This window comes from Dermacentor silvarum, chromosome 3 (genome assembly GCF_013339745.2).
Source record: "Dermacentor silvarum isolate Dsil-2018 chromosome 3, BIME_Dsil_1.4, whole genome shotgun sequence".
Taxonomy (NCBI): domain Eukaryota; kingdom Metazoa; phylum Arthropoda; class Arachnida; order Ixodida; family Ixodidae; genus Dermacentor; species Dermacentor silvarum.
In genome coordinates, this window is record NC_051156.1 from 231,690,030 (window position 1) to 231,708,940 (window position 18,911).

General features: G+C 49.9%; 1 protein-coding gene across 1 annotated transcript in view; it reads left to right on the forward strand.

Annotated features, from left to right (window-relative positions):
• Positions 1-218: 218 nt before the first annotated feature.
• Positions 219-18,911, forward strand: part of LOC119446861 (monocarboxylate transporter 5-like) — a 98,864-nt gene continuing 80,171 nt past the window's right edge. Inside the window, exon 1 of the mRNA XM_037711435.2 lies at positions 219-346. Coding sequence (XP_037567363.1) covers positions 323-346 — 24 coding nt within the window. The 5' untranslated portion in view covers positions 219-322. The remainder of the gene's footprint in view (positions 347-18,911) is intronic.

The window sequence follows — 18,911 nt, forward strand, 5'->3', positions numbered from 1 at the left end:
CGCTCGACGCCGGGGCGTAAAGATGCAGGGCGTAAGGCAACGCCTTGTCCCCGTTGCAGAGTTAGGAAATGCGCCAGCACAAAAAAAGAGAGAGAAAGAAAAAAGAAGCAGTCCGCTTGACCTCCCGCCGCTCAGCTGGCTGCTGATTCCAGAAAGAGCGCGAGAGCGCACGTGACCCGTGACGTCTCGATGACGCCACCGCAAAGAGAAAGGGAGCTCGCCGTTAGTGATGGTGGCAGCGGCGGCACGGCTGTCGTCAGTGCCACACGGCGAGACGCGGGGAAGCCCAACTCGGCAGGGATGCTGCTGACCGTCCGCCACCATGGACACACAGCCGGCCAAACAGGTGAGTCTGTGCCGCTACCGGCAGTTGCTGCGAAGATGGGGGGAGGCGGGGGGGGGGGGGGGGGGGGAGGGCAACAGCTGATCGCGCAAGGGCTAGCTCGCGGATCGGGGCGCGCACTTGTGCCCATGCGGGAATCCCCGCTCCATCGATCGTCGCGTCGTCTGGTCGCAGAGCTCGGGGGGCCCAGCAGACAGCCCTTCGCCCTAACGCCAGGGCTACGCGCGCCAAGCATTGTGCACATTTCCCACGGCCTTCCGGCTCATCTACTGCAGGACGATTGTAGTTTGAGCCTTGTGAACTATCACAGCGCTGGGGCATTTCACCAGTTCGATCGCTCATCCTTCAAGATGGTCGCACCTCTGCAGTCGGGTTGCAGTAATCGCAAAGGGAAAAAAAGTGAAGCAACGCTCCAATCGCTAGCACCGTTGTCAGTCCGCAGCCGTCATTCATTTTTCTAGCAGTCCGTAATCATGCCAGGAAGGTCACGAGACTCGAGCTTCGTCCAAATCGCGGCTGCCCCGCGATGTCTTGCTTCAGTAGCGCCTGCCAGCGGCCAGAACAACCTTCTGTTCAACAAATGTCGACCGGAATGACCCGATTGTTAGGGCCCAACTAGTTTAGGTACCCAATATTGCTGAATACTAAATTTAAATTACGTGAAAAGCACACGTCAATCGATAAGTGGAGTAATTTTCTTTTTTACAGTCTTAGTGATATAGGTTGCATGACCTACTCGATAGGTACATAAATTATTCGCAGGTATGTGAGCGCGGTGTCACATTACCACGAAGGGAGTGCAAGTATTTCTCGGGGGTCTGTCATCATTATCCACCATACTTCCCCTGACGTTTTTAAGTATGGGCCTCCCCTTGGCTACATATAACTGGCAAAGCGTCGTGAACCCCTCTCCTGAGCTTACCACTTTCAGATGAAATGTCATTGCGTTGCGTTGAAATAGAGTAGAGCATCGTCGGTGGCAGCAGCGTGGTGGATACCAATTTTTGAGATGGGAACATTTTGAACATTTCCAGCCCCGCAGGTGGACCGTCCCGAATTTCAATTCTGTATGATGCGACTGGCGACAGAGGCGGGGTTGCGTTTCGTGCGGTTGCCGTGAAGAGTGCGACCGTCTTTTCTATGTTGTGAAGGTGCGGACCCACGATGGCACGCAACGCCAGCACTGCAGTCAGCACTTGACGCGTTCTGCCAGTGTGGAACCGCCGAAGGTCCCGGACTGGCTTTCTATTGAGTTCAGTGCACTTACTGAGAAAAATAAAGAAAGCTCGCATGGTAGGCAGGGTCACCTAGCTGAGTTCGTGCACCTTGACGGGAGGCGGAAGTTTGCTGAGGTGCGATATGCCTCACAGCGCCTCTAGTATCAGCCAACGATTCTACAAGACCTGTGTTTAATTCATCTGTAAGTACATATTTTAGGTAGGCCGAATAATACTTTTATTTGTGGTACAAGAGTATTGTTTATTTATGGTATAAGTCGACTGGCCTCAGTGACCGATTGTCAAGTGTTGGAAAACGGCACGTGTTCATACTGCGAGTACTTTCTTCCCTCTCTCTCTCCTTTCTTTTCATCCCTTTAAACCCTTTCCCCCGTGTAGGGTAGCAAACCGGACGTGCGTCTGGTTAACCTCCCTGCCTTTCTTCTTTTTCATCCTCCTCCTTATGGTATAAGAATATTTTATGTGAAAAGAGCATGTTCGTATCATTCAAACACTACTATTTATGTTCGTCACTCCCCTTACTTGCGCAAGGGAGCGTTAAATGACATCCACATTTTAAACGTTTTGCCTCTAGCACTTCATCCTAAAGCACCAGTCCTAGTTTTAAAGAGTACGATGTCCTGTATGGTAAGTCAAAAATATCTTTACGGTCTTTTTAGTCTATCTGTCCTCCAAAGAGAGAGAGAGAAAAGTCATAAGGGAAAGGCAGGGAGGTTAACCAGGCTGAGCCCGGTAGGCTACCCTGCTCTGGGGAAGGGGGAGGAGGCAGGTTGTGAAGAAAATCATTCACGAACGCACAATTTGCCGGCGAAATTACTGCAAGCAATACTCGGGGCCCTTCGCGCCTCTGACAACTGAGCGTGTTCAGCCCTCGCCACCTTTCGAAGTCAGTGGTATCGATTTTGCCGGACCGCTTCTACACAAAGATAACGGAGGACCAACGAAGAAGAGTTATATTATACTCATCCGTTCTGCTGACATTCGGTCCTTCAAAGTGTTAACGTTGCTCTATGCCATTCTCCAACAAGTCTCGGTACTTTATTTTTCAAGGTGGGTATTTCGTGCTCCTCTTTGGCATCAGTGTTTACTTGCATGCCTTCTTAAACCACCCACACTGCAGCAATACCAAAAAAACTTGTTACCACTCGGTTGTCCTCGACTTGCCTTTGCATTTGTTCGCACTGAGGCTTAGTCTTAGATTTTTGAACTTGATGGGCTAACCACCACCTGTCTATATGGCTTCAATTGTCGTGATGCGATGCACGTCTAAAGCTAGTCTAAATAATTCAAATAACAAAATTGCTGCGTCATCCCACGCATATTGCTGAATTTGCGTGCTCCCAGGTTCCGCGTGCAGGTTAACTCCTTGTGCCCATTTTACCTTGCGCTTGCGTCCGACAGAATTTGAATTTTTTTTACTTACCATATTTCATCGCACTGCTCTCGCATGTAGCTCTTCCCATCATTCACCCTCGCAGTAAGGTAGGCCGCATATCTCTCGGAGATTATTAAATATAACGAATCCGAGACAAAATTATAGTTTCTTTTTCTGACCAAGGTTCATGATTGTGGCAGACATAATTTTCCCAGTAATCACTAATACAATTAACACCGAACTTCACAATTAACAATGTTTAAATTACCATAATTGAAGTTAGCCGTTCTCATACAACAGCGGTTTACCACAAGCTCGCTACCTTGCCCCAGGTTTGAAGGATAGGCACTTAAGCCATTAGAGAAATGCACTAATGGTTCGTTTCTATGAATTGGAGAAACGCCACGTCTCGATATACCGCCACTCACTCCACATCGTTTCCCGAAACGTCCCGAGGCTGTCGACAATGTGCAGACCTGTGGGCAGCGTCCTTGCGACGAAGCATTGCAGCAGGCTGCGTCCCACACGGGGTCGCCGCGAAATAGGCCACGCCGCGTTCTGTCGCGCGAATAAACAACGAGGGGTGGCGATTGCCTTGCTTTCGGCCGCACGATTTTGCATCGCCGTTCTTTATATTTACGAAGTAGGAACGAATGTCAGTCTTGAATGAATACTTGGAAAAAATTACTCGTAGTGAGTTTTACGATTTTTGTGAATGCGTACTGATGACGCGCTGCTATATGTACAAGTATTTGGATAAATTATTTAAACAGTGAACGTAAAAGAACAATTCCATATGAAAATAACAAATTTCTGAGCCACAAACAACTGAGGAATGATGGCCTGGTAGTTAAATATAATGATCAGTAGCTGTGGGGTAAACCCGTAAGTAATTTCATTTAATGATTATTTTGTGTCGTGGATATGTTCGGGACGTTTTCAGCACAAGATATCGTAAAAACGAAATCCTCACCGCTCATTTTGTCCCGAATTGATTCAGAAAAAATTACGAGCACGCAGACACGGCACAGGTCTTATCAAAATGCAAAGAGATCAGACCAATATACAGAGAGGACAACATAGAACCGGACCTTCTCGAGGAGCGATGGCTATAAGCGCTCTGACTATCTCGGATCTACACGACCAACTATGGACAATCCAGCGGGCCCGGGCAGCGGTGCAAAGGCTCACCGCACATAATGCCCGGATGGCCTGAGCCCGGGCCGGCAACCTCGCAGGTGCTTTTATCAATAAAGTTTTTTCCGTCCGTCCATCCGAGCTGCTTCCGCGCTCTTAGAACCAACAAAACTCGAGAAGCACACGGCTTTCAATTCAGCCCATAAAACATTCAATTGTCTATTCTGCGCTTAGGGAACAACGATGTTCTCTAAGTGTATTCTAATAGCTAAAATCACGGCTATTCTTACGGGAGTAAACTGCAACAGCTTATTAAATTATAGTCAATTTTTACGTGTGACTATACCCAACCATAAAAGAATGCCAACATTATACTAATCCATAAAAAGGGACACGCTTAAGAATTAAAGAAATATAGGCCAATTAGCTTGCTTTCAACACTATAAAATATTTACCAAGGTAATTACTAATAGAATCAGGGCAACACTGGATTTGAATTATTGAAGAGAGCAGGCTGGCTTAAGGAAGGGACATTCTACAATGGATCACATCCATGTCATCAATCAAGTAATTGAGAAATCTGCGCAGTACAGTCAGCCTCAGTATATCGTTTTCATAACTTTGAAAAGGATTCAGAAGAGATACCAGCAGTCATGGAAGCGTTTCGAGGAGCACACGTGAATATGTTGGCAAATATCTTCAGACTTCACAGATACCTTGATTCTGTACAAGTGGAAAAATACCTTTTAAGAAAGAGGTCCGGCAAGCAGAGACAATCTCTCCAGTGCTATTCACTGCCTGCTTAGAATACATATTGAAGCTATTAGGCTGGAAATTATTAGGAGTGAGGATCAATATCTCAACAACCCTCGGCTTGCCGATGACATTGTCCTGTTCAGCAACGCTGGGGACGAATTGCAGCAAATGATTGCGGACCTGAAAAGAGGCAGCGCAAGAGTAGCTTCGAAGATTATTAAGGATAAGGCAAATATAATGTTCAATAGCCTATGATCGCCGCTGAGCCTCTAGAATCTGTGCAGGAGAACATTTATCTAGGTCAATTACTCGCAGGAGACCCTGATCATGAGAAGACAATTTAAAGAAAAATCACCAGCCCTTCCACTCCCCGGGTCGAACAGCGAAGCTTCGTTGGCCGTGGCGCAGCAATGGGACGAGAGGGGCAGCAAGTGGAGCCTCTTCGCCGACAGCAACAAGCCGACCAAGAGATCGAAAGGCTCGTTCATCTTCGCACGAAAGAAGGCACGAGTCCGCGGGACTTTGCTGACGCCCTGGCAGACCTGCCGGCAGAGCGCAAATCTGTTACAAGGGGCACCTCAACTCTGGCTGGATCGGCCTTTCCAAGTTTCGGAGATTGTGCGCGCCCTTCACGACCTACACGGACGCTCGGCCCCCGGCCCAGACGGACTAACAAACAAGCTACTCAGAAATCTAGATGACAAAGCCATACAAATAATTACGAGCAAAATTAACGAGGTATGGGCTGAAGGCCGGGTGCTGGACGAATGGCGAACTGCCAATGTAGTCCTCATCCCCAAACCCGGAAAACCACTCCATGCAGAGAATCTGAGGCCCATCTCCCTTACGTCGTGCCTCGGGAAGGTCGCGGAACATGCCATCCACAATAGAATTGGAGAGCACATTGAAGAAAAAGGCCTATTCCCTCACAATCTCATAGGCTTCAGAAAATCACTATCCACGCAAGACGCCATGCTACTCATCCGGAGCGCCGTCATAGACAACACATCCAGGGATGTAAAAGGCAGCCTGGCGCTCGACCTAACCAAGGCTTTCGACACGGTCAGTCACATCCTCAACGTAATCTCCACTTTAGATCTCGGAGTAAATTTCCACAATTTTGTAATATCGTTTTTGGATAAACGAACGGCCACCATAAATAAATGTCAGACAAATCAGAAGCAGAAAGCACATGCTAGGTAACATCGGCACCCCGCAAGGTTCAGTGCTTTCGCCGCTTCTTTTCAACATCGCAATGCACGATCTCGCAAACAAACTCTCGAAAGTCCCGGGGGTAGGGTACGCGATTTACGCGGATGACATCACCATTTGGTCCACGAACGGCCCGCTAAGCACTCTGGAGCAGAACCTACAGCAAGCGCTGGGCACCACGGTAGCTTTCCTTACAAACACGCGACTGAAGCTCTCCCCCAGCAAATCAGAGCTCCTCCTGTGCAAACAAGGCCCCAGGCAGAGACAGCCCCTTAGCTCCCTCCACGTTCACCTACACACCAGGGATGGATGAAACATCCCCAGGTGTAACACAATTAAGGTCCTGGGCATGGTCATTGGGACTTACAGCAATGACAACGCGGAGGCACTAAAACGCATCACAAAGAGCACCCTGAACTTCACCAGGGTCGTATCACGGGTCGCCAGCACAAGGGACGGACTGAAAGAGGACAACCTCATGAAAGCATTTGACGCCGCCCTCTTCCTCAACTGGCAGAAGACGGAGCTGAACAAAATCGGCACACTAATCAGAACAGGATTGGAAAAGGTCCTAGAAACACTAGCACGGAACGACTCCTCCAAATCGGGCTACACAAGACGGCAACCGAACTCTTTGAAGCACAGCGAAACGCCCAAATTAGTCGGTTCTCAGTCACAAGGGCGGGCATCGAGATATTACTAGAAGCAGGCATACTCTTCATGCCACCAGAGAAGTCGCAACTATGCACAAATGCCAAGAGGTTAATAACCGTTGATCTAATCTCAAGAAACATACACCCGACCTACAACGAAGGGTGGAGAAAAGCGAGAGCGAAGGCAATCCTTGACAACATCAAATGTAACGAAACGCAAGTCCTCTTCGTTGACGCGGCCAGATATTGGAATCGAGGCGCCTACGCAGTCTCTGTGGTGGACGCCCATGGCTCACTCGTCAACGCAGCCACGGTAGTTACCAACTTCACTGACGAAGCAGAAGAAATGACCATCGCGGTGGCCCTTCGAAGCTCCGTCATTTATTCAGACTCAAGAACAACCATTAGAACCTTCTCGGCGCCCTCGTCTCTAGGAAAGCACCTACGGTTGTCAGCAAAATCTTCCAAGAAACGGGAGGAGACAACCTCACGTCCCCACACATCACATGATTTCCGGCCCACATAAGCAACATTTCCGGACGTCCTGACTGTAATTCGAATGAGCGGGCACACCAACTGGCGCGAGAACTCAACATTCCGCGTCTGCGGTCCGCCCCCTCGATTCAACCCAGCCTGGAGGGATCTAGACAACAAAGACCCGCTCGTATCATACCACGAAATCACTTGAAATCATAGGTTAGCACGAGGAATTTTTCCTCCGCCTCACCAAAACCTCAAAAAAGAAAATGTCGCAGTTTCGCCCGAAAGGCGAAGCATCAATTACGATAGCAAATTAGTAGAGAGCTATTCGTAGTAGGGATAGTAGTTTTATCGGCTGCATAAACTTGGACACATTCGCTTACTACCTGAATTAACAAGCGTGGTGTCAGCGCACACAAGCAAACATGAATAGATCACACTGAATGACCCCTAGACAACGACTGTCAAAACGCTGGCAGCAAGCGCAGCCGCCGCAGCGGGCGAAGGTTCGCGCGGTCTATCGCTTCAACGCAAACTGAGCGGCGAATGCACAGCGCATACAAAGGTCAGAGCCATGCGGAGATAAGAGACGGTGTGGGCGACCGCCACTGCCGGGCAAAGTGCAGAGGAGTTGTGCAGAGAAGAAGTTGTTGGTAGAGAAGCTGCCCCCCCCCCTTCCCTCCCGCGCTGCCTTCCCGCTTTCTTGCTTTCGCGTGGGAGATTGAGTGGCCAGTTCCCCTTGCGCCCGCTTGCAAGATAAGCATTTGGTGAAGCAGCACAGCGTCGCCCCGCCTCCCTCTCATACCCCCACGGTCTTTCGCGCGACGGTCGCGTTTGCTTCCGCCGTGCGTTCGCTCTCCGTGATAGCGCGCGTTACCCCGCACGCTATCAGTCGCGCATACGGCTCGCGGCGCCGATTTTATTTTATGCCCTTGGACTTTATACGGAACCTCACGGCGACGGTGACGCCGACGGCAGAAATCTGGTTGAAGTGTCCATACAATTGCTATCGCAATAAAAGGAAAGAAAAGGACAAACGAAAGCCACAGATGATGAGGCAAGTTGAACTACCCAATATTCGAGTGTGTTTCTTGGGAAACGCCGCGTGGGCCGGGCTTTCAATAAACAAGGTCGGTCAAAATTGGTTATTGATGTCCTCGTAATTTTCGTATTGACATGATAATTTTGATAATGGTGCTAACTGTTATAATAAACGCAAAAAAATGTCTGCGGTTTTAAAAGCTAATGAACAGTCATACGTTTTTATAATTACGTGTTTATGGACCTGAAGGAACAGAGCTTTTTGCATTGATTTTTGCTGCGTCGCTATCTAAAGGACAAACTTCACTCGGCGGGGAAGTTTAGCCAAGCGGTCAATGACGTCGGACACGTTCATATCGACGTCTCTGTGGGCGTATAGAAGCGCCAGCCCAAACATGCATTCCTCAGACATTGTAGAGCACAAGTAATTTTATTGCGATAGCAATTATATGGACACCTCAAAGCGGATTTCTGCCGTCGGCGTCACCGTCGCCGTCGCCGTGAGGTTCCGTATGACGTCAACGGCGATGAAATCGTCGCCGCGCTCCGCACGCTGTATGTGCGAGTGAAATGGCGCGAGGGACGCGCGCTTTCACAGGGAGCGAACGCACGTCGAAGAGCAAACGCGCGTTCTGCGCCCTGCTCCCTGAAGGGCTGCAGAATTAAGCGTCTATTTCCTCCTTTCTATATATAGAGAGCAAATGCGACTTTTTCCGTCGTGCAAAAGGCTATGGGGGACGGGAGGGAGAGAGAGAGGGGAGGCGACGTTTAGCTGCGGCACAAAATGCGTATTTATATATAAAAAACGCCGCGCGCGTTCAGTGCGAACGCGGGCAAAACGCCGCCGGCGTCGACAACAGTTCTGCGCGTTGCTGGTGCTGCTGCATGTCCAAGTTTATACAGCTGATAAAACTGCTATCCTTACTCCATATAGCTCTCTACTAATTTGCTATCGCAATTGATGCTTCGCCTTTCGGGTGAAACTGCGACAATTTTTTAGTAATCTGATGCTTGAAAATATTCTCTCTGCGCTGGCAGTGGTCACTGGAAAGGTGACTAGAATCTTTCGTTCTTTCTTTCTTTTTTTGCTTTCTTTCGTTCTTTCTTTCGTTCGTTCTTTCTTTCTTTCTTTATTTCATTAAAGACCCCACACGGGGGTATTACATAAGGGCTGGGTTTACAACAATAGTTAAGACAATATTAGTTAAGGTGAGATAATCGTTGACACTTCTTCCGTGAATGCAGATGTGATGGCAGCGACGTGGTAGGGAAGGCCGTCTACAACTACGCGAGGGAAAGACGAAAAAGTGCGCACTTTGTGGCGTGCGACACTTAATGAATGACCGGTGCGAAGGGATATTCGTGCTGGTGGTGAAATGTATGGCGGGAGAGCGAGATGACTGTAAAATACAAGGAGGAGGAGGAGGAAAAAAGAAGGAAAGGCAGGGAGGTTAACCAGAAGCACGTCCGGTTTTGTAAAATACAAAATCTGTGAAATAAAGATAGGCTGGCGATACGACGGCGATGCGAAAGTGTTGGTAAACCGGAGTCTGCTTTTAAGCATGATATGCTGATGTCGTGCAGAGTGAATGAACCTAGCAGCGCGATTCTGTGCGGCTTCAAGTGAGGTCATGCGGGCACCAGATTGCAGAAGCGTATACTCAAGTTTAAGCCTGATGAACGATTTGTATGCTAGTAGTTTTGCGTGGGGAGGAGCGTTTTGTATGTGGCGTTTAAAAAAACCCAGCTTTTTGTTAGCAGATGATATAATGTTATTCACATGCGAACACCAGTAAAGGTCGTCAGAAATAGAGGTGCCTAGATATTTGAAGGGTTTAACTGGTTCAATAGGCTTGTTATATATTACATAAGAGAATCTGCGGGCATTTCGACGGCGGGCTATTGACATAACTTTGCATTTAGAAGGATTTAGTAGCATTAGCCAGTCATCACACCAATTTTGAATATTGTTTAGGTCGTTCTGAAGCAATATTTGGTCACTGATGTTAGTTATGGTACTGTAGACAACACAATCGTCAGCAAATACGCGGATATGACTAGAGAAACTAAGTGGTAGATCATACAGGGTGTTTCAGCGAACACTTTCAAAATTAATTTAAGGTTGCCTGGGACAGATAGCACAATTCTAGTTAATGATCTGATCTACTCGAAGAGGCGGACATTACTTGCACAAGAAATTGAAATGCATAATCGACTAATTAACAAAAATTTACTAATTACGTTTTAACTAATTACCTGATGGCCCATATTGCAATTTACAAATTGTATCCGTGGAGTTCGCAAGACGGATCCACTTAGAATTACTTCTCAGGATGACACCACTTTTGAGATAATAATTCCCGAACTTTGCGGTGAAATGCATTGTCGTTCCAGCTAATTTTGTGCTTCAATGCAAAAAGCTACGTTTTGTTAAGAGCCTAACTGGAACGCCAATGCATTTCTCAGCAAAGTTCGGGAATTAATATCTCGAAAGTGGTGTCATCCCGAGAATTCGTTCCAAGTGCCTTGCGAACTCCACGGCTACAATTTGTAAATTGCAATATGGGCCATCAGGTAATTAGTTAAAAACTTAATTAGTGAATTTCTGTTAATTATTCGATTATGCATTTCAATTTCTTGTGCAAGTAATGTCCGCCTCTTCAAGCAGACCAGCTCATGGACTATAATTGTGCTATCTGCCACAGGCAACCTTTAAGAATTTTTGAAAAGTGTTCGCTGAAACACCCTGTATATTAACTGTGAACGATTAGTACAAAATTCTTTTATCCATTTTAGTACATTAGCGTGAATATTCAACTGTGAAAGTTTTAGAAGCAGGTGTTGATGAGCTACTTTGTCAAAGGCTTTGGGAAACACTCTGCCAACAACCGCGCTCGTCGCTCGTCCGCACCGTCTCTTATCTCCACACGGCTCTGACCTTTATGCGCCGTGCATTCGCCGCTCAGTTTCCGTTGAAGCGATAGACCGCACGTACCTTCGCCCGCTGCGGCGTATGCTTGCTGTCAGCGTTTTGACAGTCGTTGTCTGCAGTCATTCAGTGTGATCTATTCGTGTTTGTTTGTGCGCGCTCACACCACGCTTGTTCATTCAATTAGTAATAGTCAGGCCACATTTTCCAACGCACGCTACACATGCAATGCTTCCCGGATCGGCAGTGCAGCGCTACAGGTGTGTCCCTTCGCACGCGCTGCCCACGGGAAGCGCTTCTCATCAACACCACCGTTTCACACGCGCCTTCTCGTGGTCATCGAGTCTCTCTTCATGTCGGTCTACTTACGCCGCAGCACACCTGCTTACTTAATCAGCTCATGTTTACTAAAATTCATATTGCTACCAAAGCCGCTCACCTTACTTCGTATGACATTGCTGTGTTGCTATCGCATTCATTGCTTCGCCCTAAGGCCGAAACTGTGACATTTTTTAGCAGTTTTGAAGAAGAAGAAGAAGAAGAAGAAGAAGAAGAAGAAGAAGAAGAAATAAGCTTTATTTAAAGAGCCGGCACGGCAGCCAATGGTGCGCGTGCCGGCGCAGAGAACGACGTCACTAACGGCGCTGCCAATGGCGCGCGCGCTTGGGTGCGACGAAGAGAACGACGTAACTGATACCGCAGCCAATGAAGACCTTTATCGAAACATGTGGCGAACGGTTTTTCGTTTCGCCTAGGCATATACAGCTTTCGCTGTAAAACAAAGGAGAGGCCCTCACGTCACTCTAAGTTGGCGTTACTCCGCCTTCTTGTCGGGGCAGATTCTCCTCTCTTGTTTCTCGCCTTCGGCGCGCAACCACGCCGGGCTGCGCGGACGCGCTGCAGCGATCCGACCAACGGTCCACGGTGTCGCGATTCCGTTCCCTAAGTCACTTCGTCCGAGTGTTGTGCCTTTTAAAGGAGTTCATAAGAACACCGCAAGTTCGACTGTGTGCCACCCGGCTTTTTTTTTTTTTTTTTAATAAACCTGCGCATTCTAACTGCACTGCAAGAATGCACATCACGACACGGCTAGCCCGTCTGCAGTTTGCGAGAACAAACACGTATGCTGGTCTCGACATTGCTTCACTGGATGAGTTTCGGGCCGCCACTCACCGCGAAGTGACGAGCCACAGCGCGCGCACGAAAGCAGAGGAGAGCGTCGTTACGCGTTTAAGTGCACTGGCTGCGGCCTGAGGTATATTAGGGCGAAAGCCTTAGGTGTTGGCGGTGCCCTTGGCGAAACTGGGCCGTGACGAAAAATGGACGACGCCACAAAAAATGTTTGGATTGACGTCACATTTCTTAGGGAGGTTCTTGTAAACAAATTAAATTAGTGGCTTTGAAAAGAAAATTTGGTACATTTCAGTCTTGGTGGGAATCGAACCTCAGGGGTGCGAGCACGCTTCCACGGTTGCTCCACGGTTCTCGCTTGTGCGTGCGTCATTGAACACGTCACGTCACAGCCATCTGGCTGACTAAAGGTGTGCGCGTGCTGCACTTTAGGTACTACGCTAAGTGTTCAAGTGTGGCGTTCAGGAGGAGTGCCACACCTGTACTTCCCATTGCGGCTTGTTAAGTCTTGCAACAAGTCCCGATTGTATAGCTTAATGCATTACGAATATGTCTTACAGACCAGTCTAACTCGGATTGTATAACTTGATGTATTACCAAATGTGCAGCAGGCCTTCTTGTGTTAAAACCTGCCGAACGTTATTTGTTCTCACGGTAAGTGAAGCTTCACGGTTCTGTGGCATCCTCCGCGCGGTGCCGCGAACAGCGAGCGCATTGACCGGTGTGCGCAGGCGCAGTACGTTCCTCCCTCGAGCCTTATTCACTCTTAACCTCCCTGCGCCCCTCGTGCACATGATGTTTGCGGTTCGTCGGGTTCGCCCCTTTATTACTCACAGCGGCCGCTTCACTCCCATCCTTCCATATGGCTGTTTTACGCATGCCAAAAATGCATCGTCCGCTGTCGAAAGCAGGAACACTGCACAGCTGGCACTGACCTGCAAGGCGCTTATCATACACGCTCTGAAGCACAGCGGTTCCAGTCTGTGATGACACGTTATAGTCGGATACAACGTAAGCCTGCAGTGAAGCCCCGCCCTCATAACCGTCAGCCACTGTTCCTCCGCGAGGCTGCAACTAGTTCGTGCTTCATACTTTCCCTGTTACCTAAATAAGGCGGTAACCACAAAAATAAAATTATAAGGGCGTAATTTTATACGTCTTCACACGTCTATTATAGTGGAAAGTACGACAAGTACAGTCGTATCAAGTACGACGCCATTTTGATAAAGGTCGCATAACATCGATTTTGTATGCTTCTATGATTGGCTGGCTGAGTAACACAACCCCGCGCGGTCCGTGTGCCTTTGTTGCCAACTGCTGTTTTTTTTTAATTGCATCCTCCTGTAGCAAGATTCTACTAAAGACGGCAAGTATATTCCCAAATCGTCCTCCTCCTGTGGCGTGGTAAAAGGCGTATACGGGTGGTTGCGTGTGCGCTCGTTTCACGCTTTCTACAGCGAAGCGGTATATTTCACCGTCCGTGCGTGTACACCGTCGCTTCGCGTAGACAAAGACAAATTTTCGTCGCCAGAGCAAGTGTAATTTTGAGTTCCCGCGAAACAGAGTTGTGCTTTCACGTATGTTCAAATTACAATCCGATGCTCTCACGTCTGCAGGTTGTGTGTAAGTCGTACTTTACGAATTTTGTGACACACTTTACTTTGAGAAATTGAATTCGTTCAATAACGCGCTTGCGCCAGCCGGAGGTTTTAGTAGAATGAGAACATAAGATTCACGCCTGCGTGCGCGCGTGACGAAAATGTGCACACGATGAACCTGTTCTTGATGAGCGGGCGCTCTGTCCTTTGCTTCAGTCGCACAGAGTGTGCCAAAACCACGATCTGATTATGAGGTACGCCGTAGTGGGCGACTCCGGATTAACTTGGACCACCTGGGGTTCTTTGACGTGCACCTCAATCTAAGTACAAGGGTGTTTTCGCATTTCACCCCCATCGAAATGCGGCCGCCGTGGCCGGGATTTGATCCCGCCACCTCGTGCTCAGCAGCCCAACACCATAGCCACTGAACAACCACGGCGGGTAGAGCGCAGGTTACACGCGAGCGTATGCACCACGGGGCTGGTGTGTAACCTCGGCAACAGCTTCGCTGTACGCCCACTTTCACAGGGAGGACATTTTTCTTACTTCTTCCAGTCCCACCTAAAGTCCCTATATTGGAAAAGTACTGCCATCCTTTGATCAACGCCGCTTCTCTCTTTCCTGTATCTCCCACTGGACGGTGATAGCGCGTGCTTTCACTTCTTCATATTTTGTTTTGTTTGTTTGGTATATATATTGTAAGGAAGATGACGAACGATGACGCAGAGTCAGCAGCATCGGCAGCATCAAGCGCGCAGCAGAAGCTCGAGCGAGAGGACTGTGCTCGGTGCATCCTACGACCCGCTGTCGCTACCAACCCCAATAAATCCCCTTTATAAGTGGTGGAGCCGTGCTGGGTAACGTTCCACTCTACCATCCTGGAACTTCGTTCGCGGACGCTACCCTCTGCCATGCCGGACGCCGACCAGCAGACTCTTCCATCGCCACCCGTCCCTTGCACTGGCACCGTTCGCCAGCGGGAACCTCCCATCTTCAGCGGAACCGACGACAACGACGTTGAAGAGTGGCTGTCATCTTATGAACGGGTGAGCGTTCACAACAAATGGAATGACTCGGACAAGCTGGCTTACGTATCCTTCTATCTTGCGGGCGTCGCCAGTCTCTGGTTCAGGAATCATGAGAGGGATATCCGAACGTGGTCGGCGTTCAAGACGTCGATTACCGAAGTATTTGACCGGCCCGCCGTCAGGATACTCCGAGCCGAGCAGCGTTTGCGTACACGCGCACAGGACACGGGTGAGACGTTCACCAGCTATATAGAAGACGTCCTCGATTTGTGCAGGCGCGTGAACGCTGCCATGACGGAAGCGGGAAAGATTAAGCACGTCATGAAGGGAATCGATGATGACGCATTCCAGATGCTTCTGGCCAAGGACCCGCGCACTGTTGGCGACGTTATCAGCTTGTGCCAGAGCTATGATGAATTGCGAAAGCAGCGAGCTCTGACAAGGCGACATCCCACACCTAATGCGGCGTCACTCTGCAGCCTGACCACCGGCCCCGAACAAGCCTCCTTGATAGCCCAAATCAAAGATTTCGTCCGCGAAGAAGTCGCACGACAGCTGTCTCTGGTGTCCATCACTCCGGAGTCTGCCAGCACTTTGCCGTCTCCTCTCCGTAATGTGATCCATGACGAGGTCACGAAAGCGCTGCCAGCTGTTCACCAGCAGGATGCCGTGGCTACACCGTTAACTTATGCTGCGGTTGCTGCAATGGCCGCTCGCAGTGCGCTCGTACCACGTTTCCAGCAGCCTGTGCACCGCTCTCCTCCTCCCGCTCCCTGGGCCAGCACTGCCGTCGCTAACCCGTGGCGTACGCCGGACAATCGCCCTATATGCTTTGCATGTAGGTATCCCGGTCACGTCGCAAGGTTCTGCCGCCGCCGATCGCAGGCGTTCGATGACGATCGACGAGCGTCCTATGTGCCGCCCGATCCAAATGTGCCTTACGGACCCTTCGATCTATCACCACCTCGCTCCCAGACTGATCGCCGTCCTCGCTTCGAACGCTTCCGGTCACCCTCCCCACGTCGCCGATCGCTTTCCCCTATGCGTCAGCGACCCGTCTCTAACGAAGAGGGAAACTAGACGACGCAGTTCCTGAGGCAAGAACTGCGCAAGTATCGACATGCCGAAGTCCTCTTCCTTTACCTGCCAATGTCATGATGTGTTTGTCGAAGATGTCGCTACAGTCGCCCTCGTCGATACCGGTGCCGCTATTTCAGTTATGGATGCCAGGTTTTGCCGCTTGCTTGGTAAAGTGACGACGTCTCTGTCTGGATTGTCGCTTCGAATGGCAAGTGCTCAACCCATTCGCCCTACCGCTGCTTGTACAGCCCGTGTAACCATACAGGACGTTTTATACACGATTGAGTTCATAGTTCTTTCATCGTGCTCCCACGCCGTTATTCTAGGATGGGATTTTCTCTCACGCCACAATGCCATCATAAATTGCACTCGGGCTGAGATTGAACTTTCCCACCTTGGTGACCTGGCCTCGGTCGATGCTCATCCTGCCGCTAAACTTCTCGTGCAAGAAGACACCTGTATTCCCCCGTGCTCTTCAGCATTCGTACCGGTCTCGTGTAGTGAGACGGGACGGTCTCATTCATGCCCTCTCATCACTTTGTTACCCGAAAAGCGCTTCCTTTGCCCTTTGCAGCTCTTGACCTCGCCGCCGGTGTCAGCACGACGCCTGTTTCCAATCATCTTTCGTCGCCGCTATCACTGCTCCGCCGCGAATGCCTTGGTTACGTCGAGTCGGTTGATTCAACCCGAATTGTCTCCGTCCTCGACGAAATGCCTTCTACTGCCGTTCATGCACTGAGTGCCCTCTCCGTAGCCCACTCAGCATGGACAGATGTGTTCAGCCCATTCATCGCCGACGATCTGACACATTCGCAGCGATCTCAACTTCTCGCACTCCTTCAGCACTTCCACCGTTCTTTCGACGTTGCGCAAACATCTCTTGGCCGTGCATCGACAGTCGAGCATCACATCGACACTGGCTCTCACTCACCGTTGCGACAAAGACCATATCGCGTGTCTGCTACGGAACGTCGCGTCATTGCAGAACAGGTCGATGACATGCTTCGTCGGGGCGTCATTCAACCTTCACAGAGCCCATGGGCCTCTCCCGTGGTACTCGTCACGAAGAAAGACGGTTCCATCCGCTTCTGTGTTGATTTTCGACGGTTGAACAAGATTACACTGAAGGACGTCTACCCATTACCACGCATCGATGATGCTCTGGACTGTTTGCAGGTAGCCGAGTTCTTTTCTTCGCTGGATTTGCGGTCAGGCTACTGGCAGGTTCCGATGGCAGAGGCCGATCGCCCGAAAACTGCCTTTGTTACACCAGACGGCTTGTATGAATTCACCGTCATGCCTTTCGGACTTTGCAACGCACCTGCTACGTTCGAAAGAATGATGGATAATGTTCTGCGTGGCCTCAAATGGAAAATTTGTCTTTGCTATCTTGACGACATTGTGGTGTTCGCCCCTGATTTCGCAACGCACCTGCTCCGCCTCCAGCACGTACTCACTTGCTTGACCAAGGCCGGGTTGCAACTTAACCTGAAGAAATGTCGATTTGCTGTTCGTCAGCTCACAATTTTAGGCCATGTCGTGTCAAAGGAGGGCGTTCGCCCGGATCCCGAGAAGCTACGTGCTGTTACTGCGTTCCCAAAACCTACCACTATCAAAGAGCTACGCAGTTTCATCGGCCTCTGCTCTTACTTTCGGCGATTCGTTCGAAACTTTGCGTCAATTATATCACCTCTCACGCAGCTCCTTGTTGGCTCTAGAGATCTCTCATCATGGTCTCCAGAGTGTGACGACGCCTTCGCAACCTTGCGCCGTCTTCTCACGACGCCACCCATTCTTCGCCATTTTGACCCTCAAGCGCCAACCGAACTTCATACTGACGCAAGTGGTGTAGGCCTTGGTGCTGTGTTGGCACAACGTCAACCTGGCCACACAGAATACGTCGTCGCATACGCGAGTCGCACGTTAACCAAGGCGGAGGCGAATTACAGCGTAACAGAAAAGGAGTGCTTGGCCATTGTGTGGGCGCTTGGCAAGTTTCGCCCATATTTATACGGCCGATCTTTTGACGTAGTGACCGACCACCACGCACTATGTTGGCTGTCGACGCTAAAAGACCCATCGGGCCGCCTTGCCCGCTGGGCATTGCGAATTCAAGAATATGACATCCGCGTGGTTTACCGTTCCGGGCGAAAGCACTCCGACGCTGACGCGCTATCCCGATCACCGCTTCCCCCGCAGGCCAGTCACGACTCCTCCTGCGAGTGCACATTGTCATCTCTGGACTTTGACACTATCGCCTCTGCACAGCGTGATGATCCCTGGACTGCATCTCTGTTCGACCTTCTCTCGGATACGTCGAAAGTTCCAGCGTCACGAACGCTTCGGCGCCAAGTTCCTCATTTTGCGATTCGAGACCAGCTACTGTATCGCCGCAACTATGCCCCAGATGGTCGCACATGGTTACTCGTCATTCCGCGAACCTTGCGATCAGAGATTTGCTCCTCGTTCCACGTCGACCCTCAGTGTGGCCACGCGGGAGTCTTCAAGACCTACGAACGACTTCGACACCGCTATTACTGGCGGGGAATGTACAATTTTGTTCGCAACTTCGTCCGCTCTTGTCATGAGTGCCAACGTCGCAAAGCGCCACCGCACAACTCCGCCGGTGCACTCCAGCCTTTACAATGCCCATCCCGACCCTTTGATCGCGTGGGCATAGATCTCTACGGGCCACTTCCGTTGACTCCTACCGGCAACAGGTGGATCATCGTTGCGGTAGACCACTTAACACGTTATGCGGAGACTGCTGCTCTACCAAATGATACAGCGCAGGAGGTCGCCAATTTCATACTACGCCGTTTTCTCCTTCGTCATGGAGGTCCACGTGAACTTTTGAGCGACAGAGGCCGCACCTTCTTATCTGAAGTCATCGAACAACTGCTTGCTGCA